At 53.6% G+C, this 17,679-nt stretch overlaps 1 protein-coding gene across 1 annotated transcript in view; it reads left to right on the plus strand.

Moving 5' to 3' along the window:
* The first annotated feature begins 237 nt into the window (after positions 1-237).
* LOC147084866 (protein FAM83G-like) overlaps positions 238-17,679 on the plus strand; it is a 43,515-nt gene continuing 26,073 nt past the window's right edge. The window contains exons 1-2 of the mRNA XM_085979356.1: positions 238-885; positions 15,228-15,995. Coding sequence (XP_085835482.1) covers positions 15,540-15,995 — 456 coding nt within the window. The 5' untranslated portion in view covers positions 238-885; positions 15,228-15,539. The remainder of the gene's footprint in view (positions 886-15,227; positions 15,996-17,679) is intronic.

Raw genomic sequence — 17,679 nt, forward strand, 5'->3', positions numbered from 1 at the left:
GCCTGGATTATGGAGCTCGAGTCCTAGAGCATATACATCTACCTCCGACAGTGCAGCGCTCCCTCAGTACTGGCACCGGGGAGTGTGGGCCTGGATTATGGGGCTCGAGCCCTAGAGTATATACATCTACCTCCGACAGTGCAGTGCTCCCTCAGTACTGGCACCGGGGAGTGTGGGCCTGGATTATGGGGCTCGAGTCCTAGAGTATATACATCTACCTCCGACAGTGCAGCGCTCCCTCAGTACAGGCACCGGGGAGTGTGGGCCTGGATTATGGGGCTCGAGTCCTAGAGTATATACATCTACCTCTGACAGTGCAGCGCTCCCTCAGTACTGGCACCGGGGAGTGTGGGCCTGGATTATGGAGCTCGAGTCCTAGAGTATAGACATCTACCTCCGACAGTGCAGCGCTCCCTCAGTACTGGCAGCGGGGAGTGTGGGCCTGGGTTATGGGACTCGAGTCCTAGAGTATATACATCTACCTCCGACAGTGCAGCGCTCCCTCAGTACTGGCACCGGGGAGTGTGGGCCTGGGTTATGGGGCTCGAGTCCTAGAGTATATACATCCACCTCCGACAGCGCAGCGCTCCCTCAGTACTGGCACCGGGGAGTGTGGTCCTGGATTATGGGGCTCGATGAATCCCATTCTGGTCCAACTCCTCCGCGGCGACCTCCATGTCCTTGCCAAAGTCACCCAGCACTGAACACAACAGCCGAGCCGAGGCAATTGTAAAATTAATCTCTCTGCCGTTGGCAAAACAAAAAAAAACCGGGGCGTGGACCTTTGCCTTTAAGGAACGGTGACTTTAAAGGCTGCCTGGGTGATTGTGTACTCAGTCACTCCGGGAGTTGTGTGTGAAGAGAGGTTGGTGTTACGTCGGGCTGGTGAGTTCTGAATCCGATCTGGCAGATCTGCAGTCTCTTAAAGAAAATCTGCCCCTACTTGTTTGGTTTTTTTTCCTGTCGGTGTGTGGTTAACGCAGTTTGTGTTAAGGCTGAGGTGCAAACACTTTTTTTCTCCAGCCAGCCACCTGTTGTCAGTGACACGTCGCAAACTTAGAATTGGGAACTGGATGGACAGGTTCCTCACGGGGGCAGTTGGAGAGGAGGAATCCCAATCGCGTTTGGCCGGAGCGGGGGCTCCTGATGCATTATCGTCGAGGGGGAGAGCGAGAGGGGGCGGGGTGGTGGGGGGGACAGCAGGAGAAGGTAGCGGTCAAAGGAGATCGCACTGCGGGATGTATTCGGGGAGGGCTGATCGGCTGTGGTGTGCTTCACACATATATGTATAGCGAGAGAGAGAGAGAGAGGGCAGGGGGAGCACATATATACATATAGAGGGAGAGCGGGGCGGGGAGCAGGAGAAGGTTGCGGTCAAAGGAGATCGCACTGCGGGATGTCGTCGGGGAGGGCTCATCCGCTGTGGTGTGCTTCACACATATATGTATAGCGAGAGAGAGAGAGGGCAGGGGGAACACATATATACATATAGAGAGAGAGCAGGGCGGGGAGCAGGAGAAGGTTGCGGTCAAAGGAGATCGCACTGCGGGATGTATTCGGGGAGGGCTGATCAGCTGTGGTGTGCTTCACACATATATGTATAGCGAGAGAGAGAGAGAGGGCAGGGGGAGCACATATATACATATAGAGAGAGAGCAGGGCGGGGAGCAGGAGAAGGTTGCGGTCAAAGGAGAGCGCACTGCGGGATGTATTCGGGGAGGGCTGATCGGCTGTGGTGTGCTTCACACATATATGTATAGCGAGAGAGAGAGAGAGAGAGAGAGGGCAGGGGGAGCACATATATACATATAGAGGGAGAGCGGGGCGGGGAGCAGGAGAAGGTTGCGGTCAAAGGAGATCGCACTGCGGGATGTATTCGGGGAGGGCTGATCGGCTGTGCTGTGCTTCACACATATATGTATAGCGAGAGAGAGAGAGAGAGAAGGCAGGGGGAGCACATATATACATATAGAGGGAGAGCGGGCAGGGAGCAGGAGAAGGTTGCGGTCAAAGGAGATCGCACTGCGGGACGTAGTCGGGGAGGGCTGATCGGCTGTGGTGTGCTTCACACATATATATATATAGAGAGAGAGAGGGCGGGGGGAGAGCAGGAGAAGGTTGCGGTCAAAGGAGATCGCACTGCGGGACGTAGTCGGGGAGGGCTGATCGGCTGTGGTGTGCTTCACACATATATATATAGACAGAGAGAGAGGGCGGGGGGAGAGCAGGAGAAGGTTGCGGTCAAAGGAGATCGCACTGCGGGATGTAGTCGGGGAGGGCTGATTGGCTGTGGTGTGCTTCACACATATATATATAGACAGAGAGAGAGGGCGGGGGGAGAGCAGGAGAAGGTTGCGGTCAAAGGAGATCGCACTGCGGGATGTAGTCGGGGAGGGCTGATTGGCTGTGGTGTGCTTCACATCTAGAGAGAGAGAGAGGGCATAACATAACCTCTCTGCTCTTATATTCTATGTCTCGGCTAATAAAGGAAATTATCCCTTACAGGACAGCCCAAAGCTTCACAGCCAATGAAGTACCTTTTGAAGTGTAGTTGCTGTTGTAATGTAGGAAACGCGGCAGCCAGTTTGCGCACAGCAAGCTCCCACAGACAGCAACGTGATAATGACCAGATCATCTGTTTTAGTGATGTTGGTTGAGGGATCATTATTGGCCCCAGGACACCGGGGAGAACTCCCCCCCCCTGCTCTTCTTCCAATAGTGACAGTGGGATCTTTTACGTCCACCTGAGAGGGCAGACGGGGGCCTCGGTTTAACGTCTCATCCAAAAGAGGGAGATGTATATACTCTAGGACTCGAGCCCCATAATCCAGGCCCACACTCCCCGGTGCCAGTACTGAGGGAGCGCTGCACTGTCGGAGGTAGATGTCTATACTCTAGGACTCGAGCCCCATAATCCAGGCCCACACTCCCCGGTGCCAGTACTGAGGGAGCGCTGCACTGTCGGAGGTAGATGTATATACTCCAGGACTCGAGCCCCATAATCCAGGCCCACACTCCCTGGTGCCAGTACTGAGGGAGCGCTGCACTGTCGGAGGTAGATGTATATACTCCAGGACTCGAGCCCCATAATCCAGGCCCACACTCCCCGGTGCCAGTACTGAGGGAGCGCTGCACTGTCGGAGGTAGATGTATATACTCTAGGACTCGAGCTCCATAATCCAGGCCCACACTCCCCGGTGCCAGTACTGAGGGAGCGCTGCACTGTCGGAGGTAGATGTATATACTCTAGGACTCGAGCCCCATAATCCAGGCCCACACTCCCCGGTGCCAGTACTGAGGGAGCGCTGCACTGTCGGAGGTAGATGTATATACTCTAGGACTCGAGCCCCATAATCCAGGCCGACACTCCCCGGTGCCAGTACTGAGGGAGCGCTGCACTGTCGGAGGTAGATGTATATACTCTAGGACTCGAGCCCCATAATCCAGGCCCACACTCCCCGGTGCCAGTACTGAGGGAGCGCTGCACTGTCGGAGGTACATGTATATACTCCAGGACTCGAGCCCCATAATCCAGGCCCACACTCCCCGGTGCCAGTACTGAGGGAGCGCTGCACTGTCGGAGGTAGATGTATATACTCTAGGACTCGAGCCCCATAATCCAGGCCCACACTCCCCGGTGCCAGTACTGAGGGAGCACTGCACTGTCGGAGGCAGATGTATATACTCTAGGACTCGAGCCCCATAATCCAGGCCCACACTCCCCGGTGCCAGTACTGAGGGAGCGCTGCACTGTCGGAGGTAGATGTATATACTCTAGGACTCGAGCCCCATAATCCAGGCCCACACTCCCCGGTGCCAGTACTGAGGGAGCGCTGCACTGTCGGAGGTAGATGTATATACTCCAGGACTCGAGCCCCATAATCCAGGCCCACACTCCCCGGTGCCAGTACTGAGGGAGCGCTGCACTGTCGGAGGTAGATGTATATACTCCAGGACTCAAGCCCATAATCCAGGCCCACACTCCCCGGTGCTAGTACTGAGGGAGCGCTGCACTGTCGGAGGTAGATGTATATACTCTAGGACTCGAGCCCCATAATCCAGGCCCACACTCCCTGGTGCCAGTACTGAGGGAGCGCTGCACTGTCGGAGGTAGATGTATATACTCTAGGGCTCGAGCCCTGTAATCCAGGCCCACACTCCCCGGTGCCAGTACTGAGGGAGCGCTGCACTGTCGGAGGTAGATGTATATACTCTAGGAATCGAGCTCCATAATCCAGGCCCACACTCCCTGGTGCCAGTACTGAGGGAGCGCTGCACTGTCGGAGGTAGATGTATATACTCTAGGACACGAGCTCCATAATCCAGGCCCACACTCCCCGGTGCCAGTACTGAAGGAGTGCTGCACTGTCGGAGGGAGATATCTATACTCTAGGACTCGAGCCCCATAATCCAGGCCCACACTCCCCGGTGCCAGTACTGAGGGAGCGCTGCACTGTCGGAGGTAGATGTATATACTCTAGGACACGAGCTCCATAATCCAGGCCCACACTCCCCGGTGCCAGTACTGAGGGAGCGCTGCACTGTCGGAGGTAGATGTATATACTCTAGGACTCGAGCCCCATAATCCAGGCCCACACTCCCCGGTGCCAGTACTGAGGGAGCGCTGCACTGTCGGAGGTAGATGTATATACTCTAGGACTCGAGCCCCATAATCCAGGCCCACACTCCCCGGTGCCAGTACTGAGGGAACGCTGCACTGTCGGAGGTAGATGTCTATACTCTAGGACTCGAGCCCCATAATCCAGGCCCACACTCCCCAGTGCCAGTACTGAGGGAGCGCTGCACTGTCGGAGGGAGATATCTATACTCTAGGACTCGAGCCCCATAATCCAGGCCCACACTCCCCGGTGCCAGTACTGAGGGAGCGCTGCACTGTCGGAGGTAGATGTATATACTCTAGGACTCGAGCCCCATAATCCAGGCCCACACTCCCTGGTGCCAGTACTGAGGGAGCGCTGCACTGTCGGAGGTAGATGTATATACTCTAGGACACGAGCCCCATAATCCAGGCCCACACTCCCCGGTGCCAGTACTGAGGGAGCGCTGCACTGTCGGAGGTAGATGTATATACTCTAGGACTCGAGCCCCATAATCCAGGCCCACACTCCCCGGTGCCAGTACTGAGGGAGCGCTGCACTGTCGGAGGTAGATGTATATACTCTAGGACTCGAGCCCCATAATCCAGGCCCACACTCCCCGGTGCCAGTACTGAGGGAGCGCTGCACTGTCGGAGGTAGATGTATATACTCTAGGACTCGAGCCCCATAATCCAGGCCCACACTCCCCGGTGCCAGTACTGAGGGAGCGCTGCACTGTCGGAGGTAGATGTATATACTCTAGGAATCGAGACCCATAATCCAGGCCCACACTCCCCGGTGCCAGTACTGAGTGAGTGCTGCACTGTCGGAGGTAGATGTATATACTCTAGGACTCGAGCCCCATAATCCAGGCCCACACTCCCCCGGTGCCAGTACTGAGGGAGCGCTGCACTGTCGGAGGTAGATGTATATACTCTAGGACTCGAGCCCCATAATCCAGGCCCACACTCCCCGGTGCCAGTACTGAGGGAGCGCTGCACTGTCGGAGGTAGATGTATATACTCTAGGAATCGAGCCCCATAATCCAGGCCCACACTCCCCGGTGCCAGTACTGAGTGAGTGCTGCACTGTCGGAGGTAGATGTATATACTCTAGGACTCGAGCCCCATAATCCAGGCCCACACTCCCCGGTGCCAGTACTGAGGGAGCGCTGCACTGTCGGAGGTAGATGTATATACTCTAGGACTCGAGCTCCATAATCCAGGCCCACACTCCCCGGTGCCAGTACTGAGGGAGCGCTGCACTGTCGGAGGTAGATGTATATACTCTAGGACTCGAGCCCCATAATCCAGGCCCACACTCCCCAGTGCCAGTACTGAGGGAGCGCTGCACTGTCGGAGGTAGATGTATATACTCTAGGACTCGAGCTCCATAATCCAGGCCCACACTCCCCGGTGCCAGTACTGAGGGAGCGCTGCACTGTCGGAGGTAGATGTATATACTCTGGGACTAGAGCTCCATTATCCAGGCCCACTCTCCCCGGTGCCAGTACTGAGGGAGCGCTGCACTGTCGGAGGTAGATGTATATACTCTAGGGCTCGAGCCCCATAATCCAGGCCCACACTCCCCGGTGCCAGTACTGAGGGAGCGCTGCACTGTCGGAGGTAGATGTATATACTCTAGGACTCGAACCCCATAATCCAGGCCCACACTCCCCGGTGCCAGTACTGAGGGAGTGCTGCACTGTCGGAGGTAGATGTATATACTCTCGGACTCGAGCCCCATAATCCAGGCCCACACTCCCCGGTGCCAGTACTGAGGGAGCGCTGCACTGTCGGAGGTAGATGTATATACTCTAGGGCTCGAGCTCCATAATCCAGGCCCACACTCCCCGGTGCCAGTACTGAGGGAGCGCTGCACTGTCGGAGGTAGATGTATATACTCTCGGACTCGAGCCCCATAATCCAGGCCCACACTCCCCGGTGCCAGTACTGAGGGAGTGCTGCATTGTCGGAGGTAGATGTATATACTCTAGGACTCGAGCCCCATAATCCAGGCCCACACTCCCCGGTGCCAGTACTGAGGGAGTGCTGCACTGTCGGAGGTAGATGTATATACTCTAGGACTCGAGCCCCATAATCCAGGCCCACACTCCCCGGTGCCAGTACTGAGGGAGCGCTGCACTGTCGGAGGTAGATGTATATACTCTAGGACTCGAGCCCCATAATCCAGGCCCACACTCCCCGGTGCCAGTACTGAGGGAGCGCTGCACTGTCGGAGGTAGATGTATATACTCTAGGACTCGAGCCCCATAATCCAGGCCCACACTCCCCGGTGCCAGTACTGAGGGAGCGCTGCACTGTCGGAGGTAGATGTATATACTCTAGGAATCGAGCCCCATAATCCAGGCCCACACTCCCCGGTGTCAGTGCTGAGGGAGTGCTGCACTGTCGGAGGTAGATGTATATACTCTAGGACTTGAGCCCCATAATCCAGGCCCACACTCCCCAGTGCCAGTACTGAGGGAGCGCTGCACTGTCGGAGGTAGATGTATATACTCTAGGACTTGAGCCCCATAATCCAGGCCCACACTCCCCGGTGCCAGTACTGAGGGAGCCCTGCACTGTCGGAGGTAGATGTATATACTCTAGGACTTGAGCCCTATAATCCAGGCCCACACTGCCCGGTGCCAGTACTGAGGGAGCGCTGCACTGTCGGAGGTAGATGTATATACTCTAGGACTCGAGCCCCATAATCCAGGCCCACACTCCCCGGTGCCAGTGCTGAGGGAGCGCTGCACTGTCGGAGGTAGATGTATATACTCTCGGAATCGAGCCCCATAATCCAGGCCCACACTCCCCGGTGTCAGTGCTGAGGGAGTGCTGCACTGTCGGAGGTAGATGTATATACTGTGGGACTTGAGCTCCATAATCCAGGTCCACACTCATGTAATCCCTTATCCCTGGTACTATTCTGGTCAATCTTCCCTTAACTTTCTCTGCTCTAAAGAGAACAATCCCAGCTTCTCCAGTCTCTCCACATCACTGAAGTCCCTCAGTATTGAGTGAGTTCATATGCAAATTGGGCCACACATCTGTACCTGATTGGATCTATCTCACATTCCTAAAACTAGCAACAGTAAATTACATCATCAACTGGTCCCATTTATCCCGTGCTTTTAATGTAGTAAAACGTCCGAAGGCCCTTCACAGGAGCGATTATCAAACACAATTTGACACCGAGCCACATAAGGCATCCTACTCGATGCAGGAAGGATGTTCCCGATGGTCGGGGAGTCCAGAACCAGGGGTCACAGTCTAAGGATAAGGGGTAAGCCATTTAGGACAGAGATGAGGAGGAATTTCTTCACCCAGAGAGTGGTGAACCTGTGGAATTCTCTACCACAGAAGGCAGTTGAGGCCAATTCATTAAATATATTCAAGAAGGAGTTGGATATATTTCTTAAGGCTAAAGGGATCAAGGGATATGGGGAGAAGGCAGGGACAGGGCACTGAATTTGGATGATCAGCCATGATCTCATTAAATGGCGGAGCGGGCTCGAGGGGCCGAATGGCCGACTCCTGCTCCTATCGTCTATGTTTCTATTAGGACAGGTGACCAAAAGCTGGGTCAAAGAGGTCGGTTTTAAGGAGCGTCTTAAAGGAGGGGAGAGAGGCGGAGAGGTTTAGGGAGGGAATTCCAGAGCTCAGGGCCCCAGGCAGCTGGAGGCACGGCCGCCAATGGTGGAGCGATGGAAATCGGGGATGCTCAAGAGGGCAGAATTGGAGGAACAGAGATCTCGGAGGGTTGTAGGGCTGGAGGAGGTTACAGAGATAGGGAGGGGGCGAGGGGCCATGGAGGGATTTGAACAGGAGGATGAGAATTGTAGGGCTGGAGGAGGTTATAGAGATAGTGAGGGGGCGAGGGGCCATGGAGGGATTTGAACAGGAGGATGAGAATTGTAGGGCTGGAGGAGGTTACAGAGATAGGGAGGGGGCGAGGGGCCATGGAGGGATTTGAACAGGAGGATGAGAATTGTTGGGGCTGGAGGAGGTTACAGAGATAGTGAGGGGGCGAGGGGCCATGGAGGGATTTGAACAGGAGGATGAGAATTGTAGGGCTGGAGGAGGTTACAGAGATAGGGAGGGGGCGAGGGCCATGGAGGGATTTGAACAGGAGGATGAGAATTGTAGGGGCTGGAGGAGGTTACAGAGATAGTGAGGGGGCGAGGGGCCATGGAGGGATTTGAACAGGAGGATGAGAATTGTAGGGCTGGAGGAGGTTACAGAGATAGGGAGGGGGCGAGGGCCATGGAGGGATTTGAACAGGTGGATGTGAATTGTAGGGCTGGAGGAGGTTACAGAGATAGGGAGGGGGCGAGGGGCCATGGTGGGATTTGAACAGGAGGATGAGAATTGTAGGGCTGGAGGAGGTTACAGAGATAGGGAGGGGGCGAGGGCCATGGAGGGATTTGAACAGGTGGATGTGAATTGTAGGGGCTGGAGGAGGTTAGAGATAGGGAGGGGTGAGGGCCATGGAGGGATTTGAACAGGAGGATGAGAATTATAGGGCTGGAGGAGGTTACAGAGATAGGGAGGGGACGAGGGACACGGAGTGATTTGAACAGGATGATGAGAATTGTAGGGGCTGGAGGAGGTTACAGAGATAGGGAGGGGGGCGAGGGGCCATGGAGGGATTTGAACAGGAGGATGAGAATTGTCGGGCTGGAGGAGGTTACAGAGATAGGGAGGGGGCGAGGGGCCATGGAGGGATTTGAACAGGAGGATGAGAATTGTAGGGCTGGTGGAGGTTACAGAGAAAGGAAGGGGGCGAGGGGCCATGGAGGGATTTGAACAGGAGGATGAGAATTGTAGGGGCTGGAGGAGGTTACAGAGATAAGGAGGGGGCGAGGGGCCATGGAGGGATTTGAACAGGAGGATGAGAATTTTGAAATCGAGGTGCTGCTGGACCAGGAGCTTGTGTGGGTCGGCAAGCACAGGCGGTGATGGGTGAACGGGGCTCGGTGCGAGTTAGGACGATTGCGGAAAAGGTCGAAAGCTAGTCATTTCCTCTGTCGCTCTCTTCCTTGTTGCTGCATCTCACCCAACACATGCCGCTGTGGTCTGGGGCCATGCTTTCGCAGTGCATCATTGCCACGTGCCCCACATTGCAATCTCTCTCCTACGCGATTGCAATGTGCTGCATTGATATGACTCCGTGGCTTAATTGGGCAAAGTGCATGTTTATTAAATAGGAGATCCTGGGGTTCGCTTCCCCAGCGGTCCCTGAAGACAGAAAACGGCGAGTATTGTGGTAAATGGCTGTTTTTCAGACTGCAGGATGGTCGACAGTGGTGTTCCCCAAAGGTCAGTGCTGGGGCCTCTGCTTTTTTTGATATATATAAATGATATTGGAATACAGAGTAGAATTTCTAAATTTGCCGATGACACCAAACTTGGGGGTTTGGCAAACAGTGTGGATGATACCAATCGACTGCAACAGGACATAGAAAGGCTAGCGGAATGGGCAGACAAGTGGCAGATGCAGTTTAATACAGAGAAGTGTGAAGTGTGAGGTGATGCATTTTGGCAGAAGGAACCTGGTCCTTAACATCAAGAAAACCAAAGAAATCATTGTGGACTTCAGGAAGTCTAAAGGCGGAAGTCACACCCCCATCCACATCCATGGGGCTGTGGTGGAAAGGGTGGACAGCTTTAAGTTCCTCGGAGTCCACATCACCGAAGACCTCTCCTGGTCCCTCAACACCTCCTCTCTGGTGAAGAAGGCCCAGCAGCGCCTATATTTCCTAAGGAGGCTGAAGGGATGTCACCTGTCACCCCTGATCCTCTCTAACTTTTACCGCTGCACAATAGAGAGCATCCTGACCAACTGTATCACAGTGTGGTATGGCAGCTGTAGCTACTATGACCGGAAAGCCCTGCAGCGGGTAGTCAAAACTGCCCAACGCATTACCGGCACCCGGCTACCGACCATAGAGCACATATACCAGAAACGCTGTTTACGGAGGTCACGGACCATCATCAAAGACCCTACCCACCCCAGCCACAGTCTGTTCGCCCTCCTGCCATCTGGGAGACGCTACAGATGCATTCGCACCCGTGCGACCAGATTTAGGAACAGCTTCTTTCCCAGGGCTGTCATCCTACTGAACTCCACAAATAAACTCTAAAGCCTGCGCATCTGCCAATGTACTTTATTATGGTTATGTTTATGTTAATGTATTACAAGCCAAATGAATGTTGAATGTTTAAATGTCTTACTCTAAATGTACACTCTCGGGAGCCGCAAGCCTACATTTCGTTGTACTGCACTTGTGCACTAACAATGACAATAAAAGTTGATTATGATTATGATTAGCACAGTTTTAAAGGGTATGCAGGGACAGAGGGACCTGGGAGTTAATGTGCATAGGTCCCTGAAGGTGGCGGGACATATTGAGAGAATGGTTAGCAAAGCCTACGGGATCTTGGGTTTCATAAATAGAGGTATTGAGTACAAAAGTAGAGGTTATTCTGAATCTTTATAAAGCGCTGGTTAGGCCACAACTGGAGTATTGCGTCCAGTTCTGGTCACCACACTTTGGGAAGGATGTGAAGGCCCTTGAGAGGGTGCGGAGGAGATTTACCAGAATGGTTCCGGGGATGGGGGATCTTAGCTACAAGGACAGGTTGGAGAAGCTGGATTTGTTTTCATTAGAGCAAAGGAGGTTGAGGGATGATTTGATAGAGGTGTACAAGATTATGACGGGTTTGGAAAGGCTCGACAGGGAAAGGCCGTTCCCACTAGTTGATGGTACAAGGACTAGGGGACACAGATTTAAGGTTTTGGGCAAGAGATACGGGGGTGGGGGGACGTGAGGGAAAACTTTTTTACGCAGCGAGTGGTGAGGACCTGGAACTCGCTGCCGACGGAAGTGGTGGACAATGTTTTCAAGGGGAGACTGGATAGGCACTCGAGGGAAATAAACTTGCAGGGCTACGGTGATAGAGCGGGGGAATGGGACTGACTGGGATTGCTCCACAGAGAGCCGGCACGGACTCGATGGACCGAATGACCTCCTTCCATGCCGTAATGACTCTATGACTCTGTGTTTGTTAATCTCAGTGTTCGAGTGGTGGCATGTTTTGACACGACATTGTAATGCTAAGCATGTACTGCTTGCTATGAACACCGCCTTGGTTAGACCACAGTGTTAGTGTGGTGTGCTCTTCACACGGGAAGGTATTGGCGGCACGGATATGGCGAGGATTCATACTACGGGACGAGGACTGGCAGAGTCGAGTTCCGGGCAACATGCCGCTGCTCACGATGCGGTCTCCTCTACATTGGGGAGACCAAACGCAGGTTGGGTGACCGCTTTGCGGAACACCTCCGTTCAGTCCGTAAGGGGGACCCCGAGCTTCCGGTGGCCTGTCACTTTAATTCTCCGCTCCACTCCCCCTCGGACCTCACCGTCCGCGGCCTCTTGCATTGTTCCACGGAAGCTCAGCGTAAGCTCGAGGAACAGCACCTCATCTTCCGATTAGGCACTTTACAGCCTTCAGGACTCATAGAGTTCCACAATTTCAGATCATAACCTCGGCCCCTATCATATTTTTATATTTTTTATCCACACTTTTGGTTTGTGCCTTTTCATAGATACATAGAAACATAGAAGATAGGAGCAGGAGTCGGCCATTCAGCCCCTCGAGCCTGCTCCGCCATTCACCGAGATCATGGCTGATCATCCAAATTCCGTACCCGGTCCCTGCTTTCTCCCCATATCCCTTGATCCCTTTAGCCTTAAGAAATATATCCAACTCCTTCTTGAATATATTTAATGAATTGGCCTCCACTGCCTTCTGTGGTGGAGAATTCCACAGGTTCACCACTCTCTGGGTGAAGAAATTCCTCCTCATCTCTGTCCTAAATGGCTTACCCCTTATCCTTAGACTGTGACCCCTGGTCCTGGACTCCCCCGCCATCGGGAACATCCTTCCTGCATCCAGTCTGTCTAGTCCTGTTAGAATTTTATAAGTTTCAATGAGATCCCCTCTCATTCTTCTAAACTCCAGCGAGTATAAGCCCAATCGACCCAATCTCTCCTCATACGTCATTCCTGCCATCCCAGGTATCAGTCTGGTGAATCTTCGCTGCACTCCCTCCATGGCAAGAACATCCTTCCTCAGATAAGGTGACCAAAACTGCACACAATACTCAAGGTGTGGTCTCACCAAGGCCCTGTACAACTGCAGCAAGACATCCTTGCTCCTGTACTCGAATCCTCTCACTACGAAGGCCATCATACCATTTGCCTTCTTAACCACCTGCTGCACCTGCATGCTTACCTTCAGCGACTGGTGCACAAGGACACTCAGGTCTCGTTGCACATCCCCTTCTCCCAATCTATTGCCGTTCAGATAATAATCTGCCTTCCTGTTTTTGCCACCAAAGTGGATAACCTCGCATTTATCCACATTAAACTGCATCTGCCATGCATCTGCCCAATCACCCAACCTGTCCAAATCGTACTGGAGTTTCTCGGCATCCTCCTCACAGCACACACACCCACCCAGCTTTGTGTCGTCTGCAAACTTGGAGATATTACATCTAGTTCCCTCGTCTAGATCATTAATATATATTGTGACTAGCTTTTTTTTCTCTGTCCCACATGGCAGCTGTCTCTCACTCTGCCAGTGCATTTCACACTTCATTTAGAGCCATTGTTTGTTTCTTTACCTGTCCTATTACTATCTCGCCTCGCCTTGAATATCTCTTAATGGCCCAGTAATTCCGGGCCCAACGCGTGAGTGCGGACGGGGTACGCACGCGTGGGCCCGTTGGAAGTGCCGGATTTCAGCATGCGCAGCGCATGCGCGGAAAACCGGCATTTCCTGTCCTCTGAACCAAGGGGTTCAGAGGACGAACGCGTGCGCGCAGGAGTCTGCGCGTGCGCGCTGAAATTCCTTTTTTTCCACAGGTTTGCGCGTGTTTAAGGGCCTCTCCTTTTTATGAATGTAAAAAGGAGACGTAAGGACTTCATTCTTTAAGGTAAGTGGTCTATTACTTAAAATTATAACATTTTTTCCACAGCTTTATTGTTTTTAAGGACTTTACAGAAAGGTAAGTGTAGTTTTAGACCCGATTTATAAAAAAATTATTTTTTTCAAAAATTTGATTAATTGTTTAAAATAGTTTTTTAAAGTTATTTATACTTTATTTAATTATTGGGATGTTTTCTAAAATTTTATTTAAAGTTAAACTAGTCTTTTGGGCGCCCGTACTTTTCATGAGTTTGACAGCTCTCACTATCAAACTCATGAATGAAACATAGGAAACATAGAGATAGGAACAGGAGTAGGCCATTCGGCCCTTCGAGCCTGCTCCGCCATTCAATGAGATCATGGCTGATCTTCGTCTGAGATCATAGCTGATCTTACCAGTTCAGTACCCCGTCCCCGCCTTTTCTCCGTAACCCTTAATCCCCTTAGCCTTCAGAAATATATCCAATTCTCTCTTGAAAATATTTATTGAATTAGCCTTCACAGCCCTCTGTCCCCTGCCAAACCGGTATAAACATGTTCTGGAATTCTTCCATTCTATCTTTGAAAGCTTGCCATTGTCTATCCACTGTCAATCCCCCCAGAAACACCACCCAATCAATCTTACCCAATTCCCGTCTCATACCCTCGTAATTCCCTTTATTTAAGTTCTGGACCTTAGTCTCTGATTCAATTTCCTCACTCTCCATCTCGACTGAGAGCTCGATCATATTATGATCGCTCTGACCCAAGGGGCCTCGTACAAGAAGATTGCTGATAAGTCCCTTCTCATTGCACAATACCCAGTCTAAAATGGCCTGATCTCGAGTCGGCTCCTCGACATATTGGTCCAGATAACCGTCCCGAAAACATTCCAGGAATTCCTCCTCCTCAGAATTTTTACTAATTTGGGTAGTCCAATCAATATGTAAATTAAAGTCACCCATGATGACAGCTGTGCTCTTATCGCACAGGATTTGAACAGGAGGATGAGAATTGTAGGGCTGGAGGAGATTACAGAGATAGGGAGGGGCGAGGGCCATGGAGGGATTTGAACAGGAGGATGAGAATTGTAGGGCTGGAGGGGGTTACAGAGATAGGGAGGGGTGAGGGCCATGGAGGGATTTGAACAGGAGGATGAGAATTGTAAGGCTAGAGGAGGTTACAGAGATAGGGAGGGGGCGTGGGGCCATGGAGGGATTTGAACAGGAGGATGAGAATTGTAGGGCTGGAGGAGGTTACAGAGATAGGGAGGGGGCGTGGGGCCATGGAGGGATTTGAACAGGAGGATGAGAATTGTAGGGGCTGGAGGAGGTTACAGAGATAGGGAGGGGGCGAGGGGCCATGGAGGGATTTGAACAGGAGGATGAGAATTTTGAAATCGAGGTGTTGCCGGACCGGTAGCCAGTGTAGGTCAGTGAGTACAGGGGGTGATGGGTGAACGGGACTCGGTGTGAGTTAGGACACGGGGAGGCAGCAGGAGTTTGGGATGAGGTGAAGTTTATGGAGGGTTGAAGATGGGAGGCCGGCCAGGAGTGCGTCGGAATAGTCGGGAGTTTGGAGAGGACAAAGATGAATGACTCAGATGATAAGCCCCTTCTCTCTTTTTGCTTGTTTGTTCTGCTAGTGTCGGCTCTCTGGAGGGAACGATCTGATCCGACTGACCATCGGAAGGCCGTACGTACGGCGCGGCCACGGTGAAAACCCCGTGGCCCCCAGGGATTGGGGGGTGGAACGGGAGTGGGGATCTGTGAAACTCCCGGTCAGAGGAAGGAGGGACTGAGATTGCGGAGCACCCAGGAGCGGACGGTTCGAATCCCGGGAGAAGACTGAAGAGCGGGCGAGGGCCGCTGTCGCAGCGGGGGACGGCACGGGATTGGGCGCGGGTTCCTGGCGAGCAGCGCCGCGAGATTGTCGGAGGCGGAAGAGGAGGACCACCATGGCAGCCTCGCAGGTGGAGTGCCTGGAAGAGGACAATGTCAACCTCAAGCTCTGCGAGACCTACCCGCAGTTCGTGTACAGCGAGAAGCAACGCCACGCCCTGGAGGTGCTGATGGCCAGGGGGTTGGGCGCCTTCCACCAGTGTGTGAAGCGCGAGGGCATCCGCCCCTTCCTCTCGGACGAGGAGACCCGGCGCATCCACGGCACGACGGAGGACTACCGGCCCGGGGAGGTGACGGGGCCGGAGGAGGAGGACTGCGAGCTGGGAGAGGACGTCTCGCTCACCTACTGGCCGGCCAAGTCGGATGTCCTGGCCCCCTACCTGGCCCTGGGCTGGCCGGAGACTGGCATGTGGAAGGGTATCACCCGCGCCACTCTCTACACCCACCCGCCCATGGAAAACATGCCGACTATCAAAGAGGTGGTGCGGAGGCTGCTGCAGAACGCCAAGCAGGTAGGACATCCACAGATGGCTTTGGGGCGCCGAGTTGCGTCGAGTCCCTCCGCCCCTGCCTCAGCTCATCCGCTGTGGAAACCCTCATCTTGTGCCTTTATCACCTCCACTCTCGACTATTCCAACACACTCCTGGTCGACCTCCCATGTTCCACCCTCCATAACCTTGAAGACACCCAAACATCCTCCAGCCCTACAATTCTCATTCTCCTGTTCCAATCCCTCCATGGCCCTCGCCCCCTCCCTATCTCTGTAACCTCCTCCAGCCCTACAATTCTCATCCTCCTGTTCAAACCCCTCCATGGCCCTCACCCCCTCCCTATCTCTGTAACCTCCTCCAGCCCTACAATTCTCATCCTCCTGTTCAAACCCCTCCATGGCCCTCACCCCCTCCCTATCTCTGTAACCTCCTCCAGCCCTACAATTCTCATCCTCCTGTTCAAACCCCTCCATGGCCCTCACCCCCTCCCTATCTCTGTAACCTCCTCCAGCCCTACAATTCTCATCCTCCTGTTCAAACCCCTCCATGGCCCTCACCCCCTCCCTATCTCTGTAACCTCCTCCAGCCCTACAATTCTCATCCTCCTGTTCAAATCCCTCCATGGCCCCTCGCCCCCTCCCTATCTCTGTAACCTCCTCCAGCCCCTACAATTCTCATCCTCCTGTTCAAACCCCTCCATGGCCCCTCGCCCCCTCCCTATCTCTGTAACCTCCTCCAGCCCCTACAATTCTTATCCTCCTGTTCCAATCCCTCCATGGCCCCTCGCCCACTCCCTATCTCTGTACCCACCTCAAGCCCTACAATTCTCATCCTCCTGTTCCAATCCCTCCATGGCCCTCGCCCCCTCCCTATCTCTGTAACCTCCTCCAGCCCTACAATTCTCATCCTCCTGTTCAAATCCCTCCATGGCCCCTCGCCCCCTCCCTATCTCTGTAACCTCCTCCAGCCCTACAATTCTCATCCTCCTGTTCAAATCCCTCCATGGCCCTCGCCCCCTCCCGATCTCTGTAACCTCCTCCAGCCCTACAATTCTCATCCTCCTGTTCAAATCCCTCTCCATAGCCGAACAGGTTGGGGATTCTAGGACTCGGGGGACATAGTCTAAAAATTAGAGCCAGACCTTTCAGGAGTGAATTTAGGAAACATTCCTACACACAAAGGGTGGTCGAACTTTGGAACTCTCTTCCGCAAACAGCAACTGATGCTGGATCAATTGATAATTTTAAATCTGAGATTGATAGATTTCTGTCAACCAAAGGTATTAAGGGACATGAGGCAAAGACGGGTAGATGGAGTTAGGTCGCAGATCAGCTCATGATCTCAGTGAATGGTGGAACAGGCTCGAGGGGCTCAATGGGCCTCCTCCTGTTCCTGTGTAACAGGCTCGAGGGGGCTGAATGGGCCTCCTCCTGTTCCTGTGTAACAGGCTCGAGGGGGCTGAATGGGCCTCCTCCTGTTCCTATGTAACAGGCTCGAGGGGGCTGAATGGGCCTCCTCCTGTTCCTGTGTAACAGGCTCGAGGGGGCTGAATGGGCCTCCTCCTGTTCCTGTGTAACAGGCTCGAGGGGGCTGAATGGGCCTCCTCCTGTTCCTGTGTAACAGGCTCGAGGGGGCTGAATGGGCCTCCTCCTGTTCCTGTGTAACAGGCTCGAGGGGGCTGAATGGGCCTCCTCCTGTTCCTGT

This window comes from Somniosus microcephalus, unplaced genomic scaffold (genome assembly GCF_052327205.1).
Source record: "Somniosus microcephalus isolate GS21.2 unplaced genomic scaffold, FLI_Smic_1.0 unresolved_chr9, whole genome shotgun sequence".
Lineage (NCBI taxonomy): Eukaryota > Metazoa > Chordata > Chondrichthyes > Squaliformes > Somniosidae > Somniosus > Somniosus microcephalus.